We start from the raw sequence: 12,353 nt of genomic DNA, 5'->3' as shown, positions 1-12,353 counted from the left end.
GAGTGGTTTCCATCAGTACAAAACGGTAAGATAAAGTTATCACCAAAAGGAGTAATTAGCATGAGCAAAAAGTGTGAAAGCAAAGAGTACATTTGAAGAACAGAAGTCTTTTCACAGCTGAAGCTTAGTCTACCTAGGCAAACAGTGGAAAGTGCTGCAGGAAGGCCATGAGTAACAGGGTAAGGAGTTAAACAGTATTTAGCAGTCAGTAGTTGCTGTTACAGGAAACAACAGTTGTGTTGTTATTGTGATTTGGAGCACAATTTTTTACTACTCAGTTCAGAAGGCCAGAATTATTGTTTGAGTGTGACATTGGGTTGTTTTACCCTAAATCTCAGTTTATCTCCAAAATAGGGTAACAAGACACTTGTAAGGATTAAATAGGATCATGTGACAAGGTGTGTTGGCTTTGGAAATGTCAAAATGTTATATGAATGTAAGTTTTCACTACTGGAGGATAAAATTGATGTTTAAAGAAGATTGAAATAGGGATGCCTGAGTGGCTCAGTGGTTAGGCGTCTGCCTTTGGCTCAGGGTGTGATCCCGCGATTTGGGATCTAGTTGCACATTGAGCTCCCTGCATGGAGCCTGCTTCTCCTGCCTGTGTCTCTGCTTCTCTCTCTCTCTGTATCTCTCATGAATAAATAAATAAAATCTTAAAAAAAATAAAGAAGACTGAAATAGTAAAATCATTAATATGATGGCTGCAGGATTGAAAAGGGAACAATCTGAATGACTTTTGAAAAAAGTTTATTGACTCAACACTAATTTACAAATTTGAATTTTAGAAATTAGGGGGAAAGAAATATTCATCATAGAAACTGGGAAATCAGAGAGAAATTGCATTTGACTTTAAATATTTCAGATATCAGAAAATCTATCAGAAATGTAGGACTGGGGATGCCTGGGCAACTCAGTGGTTGAGCATCTTGCCTTTGGTCCCAGGGTCCTGGGATGGAGTCCCACATCCGGCTCCCCAGAGAGAGCTTGTTTCTCCCTCTGCCCATGTCTCTGCCTCTGTGAGTCTCTAAATGAATAATAAACAGAATCTTAAAGGAAAAAAAAAAAAAGAAATGTAAGGCTGGAGCTTGGATAGACATTAACTTCAGAACTCTGCAAAGAGGTAGTAGTTGAAACTATGAACAGAAGAGGTCGCCAAATGAGAGTCAATAAAGAGAAAGGGTGTAGTTTCTTAGGAACATCTGTATTTATGTGGAAGAATCTGAATAAAGACAACGATTAGGTGCAGGTCAGTGAGGGTAGCACAGTTCAATAGTATCCAAAAGAGAGGAGAATTTTTTTTTAATTGAAGTTGAGCTACATGATTCAATCCAAATTGGTGAATATGAATTTATTTAGGACCTGGTTTGGGCTCTATAGTTATAGGGAATTAACAGTTGCTCTGATGTTATTAGTGCTGATGATGTTTTAGATACAATTGATGAAAGGTTTAAAGGCCAAGACAATTAGGGGTTTTTATGTTGTTTTTGAGTGGTCGTGAGCAGTTCATTTGGGCAGGGGGATTTGCGTGTGTATGTGCATAAATATATCTGGCCTTGTCTTAGGTTTTGTCCTGTTTGTCTTCCCTCACCGCCCCCTCCCCCCTGGCATTTATGTATATTTTCACAAGGAGTCTGTCCTGCATCAGGCTTCTTTTGGCTTGCTTCTCCACTCCAGCTCTTAGAAGGAGGCATTTTGGTAGCTTTTTTTTTCTGTAAGGAAGCGGGAGGCAGTCAGCAGATCGCACTGCAGCAAGAGGGGACAGAGTTCTTTTAGGACCCTGTCAATCACGGCCGACTGGTAACCTTACACATAATTTCAGCTTCAGAAGATTGAGCTGCACTGTCGCCACAGTTTATTATTTTTTTAAATATTTGAGAGAGCGAGCAAGCATGAGCAGAGGGAGGGGCAGAAGAAGAGAGAGAAGCTGATTCCCTGCAGCAGGGCACCCGCCCGAGGCTCCATCCCGGGCCCTCAGACCTTACTTGATCTGAGCCCAAACCATGAGTCGGAGAGTTAACCCCCAGAGCCATCCAGGCGCCTCTCCCTGCATTTTAATAAAGCAGGTCTAACTGTGCACAATTAAAGATTGCGATTTACAAAACGGGACCTGTGGCTTTGTCTCCTCCACTCTACTTCCATCATTAAACTTTCCTCAGCTCATGAAAGGGTTGTGAAAAGCTCTGTCCTGATATCCTCCATTCCTGATTAAAGTGGCCAAGGTGACTCCAGCATTTAACCAAATACAGATCATGGAGAGTCTCCTGAAAGTTTAAAGAAATACCCACAGAAACAAACAGGCAATCATCTATCTGAATGTTTCCCGATAGAATGGAGCTTTAGGATCTGAAATATGTGACTTGTTTCTGTTATAATGTTTCTTATTTCATTCTGTGAGTTCAGACGGAGCCTATTCTGATTTCCATAAGGAGTAAGAGAAGTGATGTAGGTCAATTATTTCTCAATAAAACCGGGGGGTGGTGATTCTGGTAATACCCCAATAGCAAAAAGGGAGGTAGAAAGAAAGGGGAAAGGGCAAGAAAGAAGGGGCAGTGCAGTAAAAGCAGGTCTCGAGGCTGCAGGGGCCGCCTCCTGAGCCCTGGGTCAGGGTTCTCCTGACTGGAGTCCCCGACCGAGACCTTGCCTTCGCAGAAAGGGTGCTGTGGGCGCGCGCGAGCACACACAAACACACACACACACACACACCATGCCTCGCAGGAAGGTTGCTGGGTGTGCACACACACACACACACACACACACCATGCCTCGCAGGAAGGTTGCTGGGCGCGCACACGCACACACACACACACCATGCCTCGCAGGAAGGTTGCTGGGCGCGCACACACACGCACACACACACACCATGCCTCGCAGGAAGGTTGCTGGGCGGGCACACGCACGCACGCACACACACACACACCATGCCTCGCAGGAAGGTTGCTGGGCGCGCACACGCGCACACACACCATGCTTTGCAGGAAGGTTGCTGGCCATGCGCGCGCGCACACACAGACACACACCATGCCTCGCAGGAAGGTTGCTGGGCGGGCACACGCACGCACGCACACACACACCATGCCTCGCAGGAAGGTTGCTGGGCGCGCACGTGCACACACACACACACACACACACACCATGCCTCGCAGGAAGGTTGCTGGGCGCGCACACGCGCACACACACACACACACACCATGCCTCTCAGGAAGGTTGCTGGGCGCGCGCGCGCACACACACACACACCATGCCTCGCAGGAAGGTTGCTGGGCGGGCACACGCACGCACGCACACACACACCATGCCTCGCAGGAAGGTTGCTGGGCGCGCGCGCGCACACACACACACACCATGCCTCGCAGGAAGGTTGCTGGGCGGGCACACGCACGCACGCACACACACACACACCATGCCTCGCAGGAAGGTTGCTGGGCGCGCACACACGCACACACACGCACACACACACCATGCCTCGCAGGAAGGTTGCTGGGCGCGCACACACACACACACAGCAGCTGCCACAGCGCAGAATAAAGCGCAAAGCTGCAAGCCTGACCTATCCAAATAGACGGCCGCGAGCAGGCCAGGCCAGGCCTAGCGCTCCCGCTGCAGGTTCCCGCGGAAGAAGCCGGGTCACTGCGGCCAGCCGGGAGGCTCTCGGACGCCGCTCTTCTCGCGCGTGCGTAAGCAGGCACCGCCCAGCCGCGTCCCCTGGCTCCGCAATCCGCTAGCCCCGCCTGGTTGCGTTCGGCGCTCGCCTGTCTGTCCTTGCGCCTGCGTACTTCGCCTCCCGCGTCGCCGCGACCCCGATCGGGAAGTGTCAACCCGGAGCTGGTTCCCCAGTCTTGGCCGCGGCCGCGCACAGCCGATCCCGGAGCCCCCAGCCAGGCCCGGGCCCAGCCGCCATGACGAACGGTGAGAGCCAACGCCCAGAGCGGAGAATGGGAGGAAAGGGCCCGGGGAAACGTGGCGGGCGGGCCCGGGCCTGACGTGGCGAGTCTCCCGCCCCCTCGCAGGCCAGCCCCGCGGGGGCCTCTCGGGGCGGCTGCCGCTGGTCCGCAGGCCCCTTGGCGGCCCCGCCGTCCCGTGCGCACCTGGGCTGCCAGGGCCTCTCGTCCGCACCGGTGCTCAGCCCCTGGCCTTGCTTCCCTCGTGCCTTCCGAGAAGTGCGTTCTAGCCCTTGCAAGACAGGCAGGCCGGGCCCGGCCGCACTGTTGCTTGAGCACCAGGGGGAAGAGGATCCTTCTCTCGGCTCCTACGTTCTCAGACTCCCGGACTGTAGCCTCGGGGGCAGGACGAGAAACTACAGGGTCAAGCCTCACACTTTTTGGAGGCGAACGTAGACCCTTAAAGTTCTCCTTGTTTTGAAAAAATGCCGGAAAGCTTCCACTTGTTTGATTCTAAAGCCCTGTCTGCCTGGTCCCATCCGAAGACCCCGCCCAGGGCTGCACGGGTCGGGTTTAAACACTGCCTCTCCCGACGAGGTGGCGGTTGCAACCGTTTATCCCACCTACGTTTCCAAACGTCTCCGAACACTTTCTGGACATGATTTCCGAATTCCAGGGAAGTGCAGGGGCAGGACCTTTATGGTCTTTAGAGTCAACTTTACTGGAAAGAAGAGAAGGCTTCTTAGTATGATTTGAGGGGCACAAGAAAGCATTTCCCAGAGGTACCTTCTCCACGAGCCAGGCAGTGGAGACTCAAACTTCACCTTGTGAATTTTGGTATTTTCTGCAAGAACTTAATTAAAGTATAATACGTTGAAGTATCATTCATCATAAGAATTTAGTGTATGTGTTAATTTACTGGCTGTGAGATAGTTTTACTGAAGAGAGGGAGATAGAGTGGCCCGGAACTCGCAGGTACTGATTATGTACAATATCCTTCAGGAGCTTCCTGGGCAGGTCACAGGTCTAAGGTTACCGAGGCACAGTACTGGGACATCACTGGGAGGAAGAGATAATCAGAACCAAGAAATAAGAGAGCAGTCTGAAAGATAATAATAACTGAGCAAATTTTAGTTACTTTCCCTCCTCTTTTGTTCTGATTTTTTTTTCTTTTTTGCAGTTAGGTGCTTCATTGTGCGTACGCGTACAAGAAATAGCATGTTAACATATGGAAGAAGTAGAACCAGTTGTTCAAAGCTTCCCCCCGCTCCCGCAGTTGTCCTTTTTGTAAAACAAAGATTATTTATTTGAGAGAGCGCACACAAGCAGTGGGGAGGGGCACAGGGCGTGGGAGAAGCCGACTACCAGCTAAGTAGGGCGGATGCAGGACCCTGGGATCATAACCCGAGCTGAAGGCAGACACTTAACGGACTAAGCCACCCAGGTGCCCCACAGTTGTTCTATGTCAATGCCTCAGATGCCTTTTTTTTTTTTTTAAACAAGAATGTGTTGTTATTGTAGCAGAAATTTGGTTTGTAAGTAGAGTATCATGCATAAAGTGTAAGATAAGCGTAGGAAAGTTGCTATATCCGTTTAGCTTTACTTTTTGCCTTAACATATTCTTCAGCAAATGCAGATCTGAGAGACTTGGCTAAACATCTAGCTCTCCTTTATCACATGAGTGATTGATAATAGGAACATGTGTACTTTCCTCCGCTCATGCTCCAAGGATTCTCACACCTCTCTCAAACTGTTATCAACACTGGCCATTCCTGGGAGGCTGATTCCAGTAAAGTGATGCAGTGTTCTCAGGACTTGTAGCTCTTTTTTTTTTTTTAAGATTTTATTCATTTATTCATGAGAGACAGAGAGAGAGGCAGAGACACAGGCAGAGGGAGAAGCAGGCTCAGTGCAGGGAGCCTAACGTGGGACTGGATCCCCAGGACTCCAGCCTCACACCCTGAGCCAGAAGGCAGACGCTTAACCGCTGAGCCACCCAGGGATCCCCGAGACTTGTAGCTCTTGAAAGAGGAGGAGAAGGTGCAGTGAAATCTTTGTAAGAGGGCTGTCTGCAAGCAATTTGGGGAACAGTGAAGTAACCTTGTCAGTCCCAGGATTTTAGGCTTCCTCTTGTCAAGGGTTGGCATTGCTAATTGATTTTAATGTCTTGATATCACTCTGTTCTCCTTTGCATTCTCAAATGGGATCACCTGTTCCAAGCCAGATTAGTACCAAAGGTGTGTGTGTGTGTTTCTTTCTATAATAGTGTACTCCTTGGATGGAATTCTGGTGTTTGGTTTGCTCTTTGTTTGCACCTGTGCTTACTTCAAGAAAGTACCTCGTCTCAAAACCTGGCTGCTATCAGAGAAGAAAGGAGTTTGGGGTGTGTTTTACAAAGGTAAGATCTTATCTGGACAGGGAGAGGAGATTGCCATCTCTGGACAGTGAGGTGCTACAAAGTGTGCGTGTGGGGGAGGTGGGATAGGTTATTGTGGCATTATATTTGGTTCCACTGCGATATAACTATTTATTTTCGCATCAAGGTAATTTTAATATCCTCCATGTAGTAAAAGTATATAAATTAAAGCATTTTAGACTGGACTAGAATTGTTGTAATATTTTCTCAATGTAAAGTTTTTCTGAATTTCTAGAAAGAATATACTGGATTCTCTTTTAAGTTTCATTAATTCAAATGCTTTTTCACTTTTTATTATAGGTAAATCCTACCTACCTAAATCTTTTGTCAAAACAGGGCAAAATACAAAGAGTATGTTAACCTAGAACCTAGAGCTTAAGTCTAATATTTTTTAATTAATTAATTATTTTTAAAAATGTATTTATTCATGAGAGACACAGAGAGAAGCAGAGACACAGGCAGAGGGAGAAGCAGGCTCCCTGTGGGGAGCCTGATTTGGGACTTGATCCCAGGACTCAGGGATCATGATCCAAGCAGAAGGCAGACACTCAACCACTGAGCCACCCAGGTGCCCCCAAAGATAGTATTTAAATGCATTCCTGAGTGGGTTCTTGAGAACCTTGATAGGTCTCTTCATCGTGACTACAGGTTTCAAAATATCTTAATAGCATTAAGTGCTCACCTTGAAAGTGAGGACTTACATGAAGGGCAGATGTGATTTCTTTTCTCTTTTTCCTTTTGTCTGCTAGCCTCTGTGATTGGAACCAGGCTGCATGCTGCTGTGGCAATAGCACCTTAAGTGCTCACCTTGAAACTGAGGACTTACATGAAGGGCAGATGTGATTTCTTTTCTCTTTTTACTTTTGTCTGCTAGCCGCTGTGATTGGAACCAGGCTGCATGCTGCTGTGGCAATCGCCTGCGTTGTAATGGCCTTTTACGTCCTGTTTGTAAAATGAATTCCAAAGCATCCATCTCATCAGCTGCCAACCAAGAGGATGAGGGTGAAGAAACTGTCCGGGGCCTGGGCCCAGTGTAAGAGAGCTCAGCTAAAATCATCAAAGTCCCCAAGATGACGCCACAGCATCTGCCCCTACTGTATATAGGGGAAATTCCTCCTGGTTACAAACATTATTTATGCTTCAGGGGACTCCAGAAGGCCAACTTCCTTTGACCTGTGTGTGAATCAGTCCTCAGCAGAGAGCATATAATGTCCAGATAAATTACACCCCACGGTGACAAGATTACATACCTCCTGCATCAAAACCTGTCACCCATTTTGTTCTTCAGCCCATCCTGAGGATCTTTTCAAACCGAGCCTCGTTAGGGAAGGACATAGGCTATATTCACACCTCTTGGAAGGAGGATTTTCAAGACTTGACTTTTTCCCCCTCCACTGTTTGATTTGGATTTGGCAAATTGGTGGGGGTGGTAGGGGGGGCGGTAGGTGGGTGAGGGGGGAGGAGGGGAATAGGAGTTAAACAATACCAAGAAAAATGTTCAGCTTTGGAAATTTCTCTTTCATATACCCATCTGGGAACAGAAAAGAGAGGCATGGTCCTCACTGCAAAAAGAGGAGAGATGAAATAGCTGTGCTGTGTTGGTAGCTCAAGAGTTTGCCAAGAAAATCTGGGCCTATATAAGATTTAGGAATTATCTGTCTGTGATGAGACCAGAAAGCAGTAACTTGGGATGAGAAAAATGTTCTGTTCGCCAGTATCCCCCAAAAGAGACTTCATCCCATCAAATGGTATAGAGAAAATGAATCCACTGTTGTAATTTTCCTAAAACCTTTTTATGTACTCTAAATTACTGAGTACTAAATAGCGTTACTCAGTCTTAAATGCCATTACTAGGGAAAAGAGAAAGTATTGAAGAAATAATTTTTAATATATTTGCAGTTAGAGTAAAATTTAGTATATAATTCATACACTAGTAAAGTCATTTAGTATAAGAATTTATTGTGATGTTAGATGGATGTTTTGTCATGTTATCCAAGACACAGCCTTATTCTGTGTTTGAGTCTGGGTTATTATGGCAATTTTTAATTGATTGCTTGTTTTTCTTGGGCAACTCTTAGTTTTCCTCATATTGCAGTACTCTTTAGGTATCTTGGAAACTCTCTGTCTGTATTATAAGAACATGGTAAATTCAAATGAGTGAGAGAAGTTGTTGATATTCACGGGCATGTTGGGACAGTTCATAGAATCCATGGATAAAATGAGGGTGTTTTCTAAAGTAAAGGAAAACAGATGTTTGCAATAGAGATTAATAGGCCTTTCCATGGATATGATACCTTACACAAATCATTTTAGATGACTCAACATTTGAGAAAAGACCCATTTAAAAAAGAGAGTTGGTCTAAAATTAAATTATTGTAAAAAGCAAGCAAAAGTATAGGAACTAATTGGATTGTCCATTACAGTAAAACTTGACTATGGACAGGTTAGCTGTGGTTGACCCCTGTGTGGCAGGAAATTGTTTTTTTTTCTTATCCCCAAAGAAAAGCTGCTAGGAAGTTTAGGTTCCAAAATAGGCAGTTCAGTGCTTTGAGGGTTTCTAGAGGTATAGAAAGTCCTCAAGTAAACACTACATGTCTAATCATCTCAGAGTTGTGGCTTTTGCCTCTTCCAGAATTGGCCTGCAGGGTAAATTTCAATGATTAATGTGTTTTCCATTGTCACTTCTGAGGATCTTTCGCATGAGGGAAAGGACATCTATTGGAATAGAAAGGAAGAGTTACACCTTGTAGGTGTGTTTGGGACCTGTTGGCCAGCAGGAATGTCACTCCCTGGAAATACAGGTTTAGCATGTTTTGCACTTATTTTGTAGCTTTAATGACTTGTTTTCCAATAGGGCTAATGTCTCTAAGCTTGGTGAGTAGAGCTGCTTCATATTTCATTTCACAGTTCTAGTTCAAACCAATTTTTACAACCTCCCAGATGGGTCACCTTGACCTAAATTGTTATATTTTGAGATGTTTTCATACGAGAATGTACCAAAAACGTGCACAAAATGAAGGTAATTTACAGCAAGAAACAAATACACAGCTTATTTCATTTCTTGCCTTTATGTAAGCAGATGAGCAGACGGCTGTTTAACTCATTACTTTGGTTGATGTGTCATATATATTTTGACTAAAAATTATAGGAAGTTGTTCCTCTGAGGGAGTCTTTTAGGGGTGGAAGCAGGGGGATAGCAATATTGCCTCAGATTCAAACTGGCATCACCATAAACCCTGAATACCAGGGTGGGATGGAGTCAGCCTTTTATAGTTGAAATACAATTTTTTATTCACCACTGTATGCACAAATCCTTGAAAATAAAATTTCTTTCCCTACTATTTTTGTCCATTTTATTTGTCACATGATGAATTCATTAAGTGTTCAACAGTCCCCTGGGTTCTACCCAAGTATACCTTTTTAGTTTATTAGTGACTAATAAACTATTAGTTTATTCCTGTTAATCCCTTGTAATGGTCAGCAAATATGCGATATAGTTCAGAATTTATGAAGGTGTAGTTTCCTCCTTTGAGGGAACTGATACATGTATCAGCTTATATATAAGCATGTATATATGAATAAGTTTTAAAGTATATTAAATAAGGCAGATAACACTCCATACATTTTATCTACCACTGCAATGGAATACAAATATCTGTCATTACCAGTCATAAACTTCATTCAAATGAGATTATCAGGGATGCCTGGGTGGCAGGGCAGTTGAGCTCAGGGCATGATCCTGGAGTTCCAGGATGGAGTCCCAAATCGGGCTCCCTGCATGGAGCCTGCTTCTCCCTCTGCCTGTGTCTCTGCCTCTCTCTCTCTCTCTCTCTCTCTCTCTCTCTCTCTCTCTCTGGGTGTCTCTCATGAATAAATAAGTAAAATCTTAAAAAAAAAAACCAAAAAATGAAACATGAGATTATCAGGTTTACCATCCATGCACCCAGAAAATCCTTGAGCCAGTGGGATTCTGACATGAATGGATAGTTTTCCCCTATTTGTTTATTCCAAGTGCACAGTGGAACTGGCACAGTTACAAATTATAAATCCACAAAATTCTTCTGATTTACCTTATCCACACACAAACGTTTTTCGTTGAAAAAGGAGAAAGAAGGAACTGACATGTAAAAAATTGTGTCCCTTGATGTGAAAGGAGCTAATTCTCATTATATAGTCACTACTCATTCTGGAATTTGAAAGACATGCTTTAATGGACAGTAAGTGAAGGCTCAGCAATACCCGGGCACCCGGGTGGCCCAGCGGTTTAGCCCCGCCTTTGGCCCAGGGCATGAACCTGGAGACCTGGGATCGAGTCCTGCGTCGGGCTCCTTGCATGGAGCCCGCTTCTCCCTCTGCCGGTGTCTCTGCCTCTCTCTCTGTCTCTCTCATGAATAAATAAAATCTTAAAAAAAAAAAAAATCAAGCTCCCAGTAGTAAGAGGGCTCTTGTAAATGACAGGGATATGCCTTCCTGCTTTTATTCATTTCACAGCCTGACTGCTAAGTCATTGGATTTATTATTTCTTTAAAGATTGTTATTTATTCATGAGAGACAGAGAGAGAGGCAGATACACAGGCAGAGGGAGAAGCAGGCTCCATGCAGGGAGCCGGATGGGGACTCGATCCTGGGACCCTGGGATCAGGTCCTGAGCTGAAGGCAGGCGCTCAACCGCTGAGCCACGCAGGCGTCCCTAAATCATTGGATTTAAATAATCTATTCTCACTTTTCCCTTTGGTAAAATGTTTTCCTTTTCCCTTGGGAGAAGGAGCTCCTGGGGGCGCCGATCCTGGTTAATGACCAGGGTTGCCTTCTCCATGGGACAGCAGTCATCATCTATAAATCTCCTGCGACTGACTCATCTTATATCCAGAACTTGGATCAAAGACGTGGGTCGAAGATCAAAGGAAAGCTATAGATACGGATATAAATATGTACTTGGGCAAAGATCGTGCGTAAGGCAAGCACGATCAGGGCAGCCCCAGTGGCTCAGAGGTTTAGCGCCGCCTGCAGCTCAGGGCGTGATCCTGGAGACTCGGAACCGAGTCCCACGTGGGGCTCCCTGCATGGGGCCCGCGTGTGTGTGTGTGTGTGTGTGTGTGTGTGTGTGTGTGTGTTGTGATGAATAAATAACTACAATCTTTAAAGAGAGGGGGGAAAAAAAGACAAGCACGATCTTGCGGTCTAGTCTTGCCGGAGTTGTTTGTCCAAACCTTCCCGGGGACCCGGGTTCCCCCTCCGAGCCACGCGAGGGCAGCAGAGCGCACCGAGGGCGCACCCGGCCGAGGGCGTTGCGCTCAGTGGCTCCTCCCAGAATCCTCCGGGGCGGAGGCCTTTAAAAGGGGGGTGCCGACTTCCGGCCCTTCCCGGAGGGAGAGCGGCCTGGGGCGGCGGTGCTGTGTGTGGTGCTGCGATGTGCGTGGAAGGCGCGTGGAAGGCGCGTGTGGGCTGAGTGAGTGGGCGCGCGAGTGTGGTGGGTCCACGTGGGGCGTGCAAGGCGAGCGTGTGTGCGCCGTCCCTGAGCCCCTCCCCCCGTCTACACCTTGATCTTATTTGATCGGGTTGTGACCCAGCCCCGCCGGGCCGGCCCGAGATGAAAAGCTCCCTCCTGCGAAGCCCCCTCCGCGGGGCGCTGTGCGGCGAGGCCCGCGGGCGGCGGCAGCACCGCGGCCCCGGCGCTGGTCTGACGGGGCCCGGCGCTCAGAAGTGATGAATTGATCAGATAGACGAGGCCGGGCCCGTCCCGCGCCGCTGATTATCGAGGCGATTCTGATCTGAGCCCGGCCCCGGGGCGCGGCCGCCGGAGGCCCCGGGTGCAGCCGCAGGCACGGGGGGCTTGTGTGCGCTGCACGGTTTCCCTCCGCCCGTTGCCTTCCCCGCAGGCCTGGCCCTGGTGGCCCTGGTGGCCTCTGTACGGCGTCTGACCCTGCAGGTTAGGTCTACGGGCGTGCGTGTACGGGTGTTACACATGCGTATCCCGTGAGAGCGTGGAGCGCTTGCAGGGTCCGGAGTGCGGGGACTGGCCCCAGCTTTACGGAATTACAATTATCAGGGAGGCT

At 47.3% G+C, this 12,353-nt stretch overlaps 1 protein-coding gene and 1 non-coding gene across 2 annotated transcripts; both read left to right on the top strand.

Moving 5' to 3' along the window:
• The first annotated feature begins 3,702 nt into the window (after positions 1 to 3,702).
• TMEM167B (transmembrane protein 167B) lies at positions 3,703 to 9,638 on the top strand. The gene is made up of 3 exons (XM_025417375.3): positions 3,703 to 3,909; positions 6,148 to 6,279; positions 7,172 to 9,638. Exons 1-3 carry the CDS (start codon positions 3,900 to 3,902, stop codon positions 7,252 to 7,254), a joined length of 225 nt encoding a protein of 74 aa, XP_025273160.1. The 5' UTR covers positions 3,703 to 3,899; the 3' UTR covers positions 7,255 to 9,638.
• Positions 9,639 to 11,655: 2,017 nt separating this feature from the next.
• On the top strand, positions 11,656 to 12,072 carry LOC112641108 (small Cajal body-specific RNA 2). The gene has a single exon (XR_003124508.3). It is a non-coding gene; the product is annotated as a small Cajal body-specific RNA 2 (non-coding RNA).
• The last annotated feature ends 281 nt before the right edge of the window (positions 12,073 to 12,353 follow it).

This window comes from Canis lupus, chromosome 6 (genome assembly GCF_003254725.2).
Source record: "Canis lupus dingo isolate Sandy chromosome 6, ASM325472v2, whole genome shotgun sequence".
NCBI classification, from domain to species: Eukaryota; Metazoa; Chordata; class Mammalia; order Carnivora; family Canidae; genus Canis; species Canis lupus.
The sequence above is the reverse complement of the archived record's forward strand: the minus strand, read 5'-3'. Positions and strand labels throughout refer to the sequence as shown.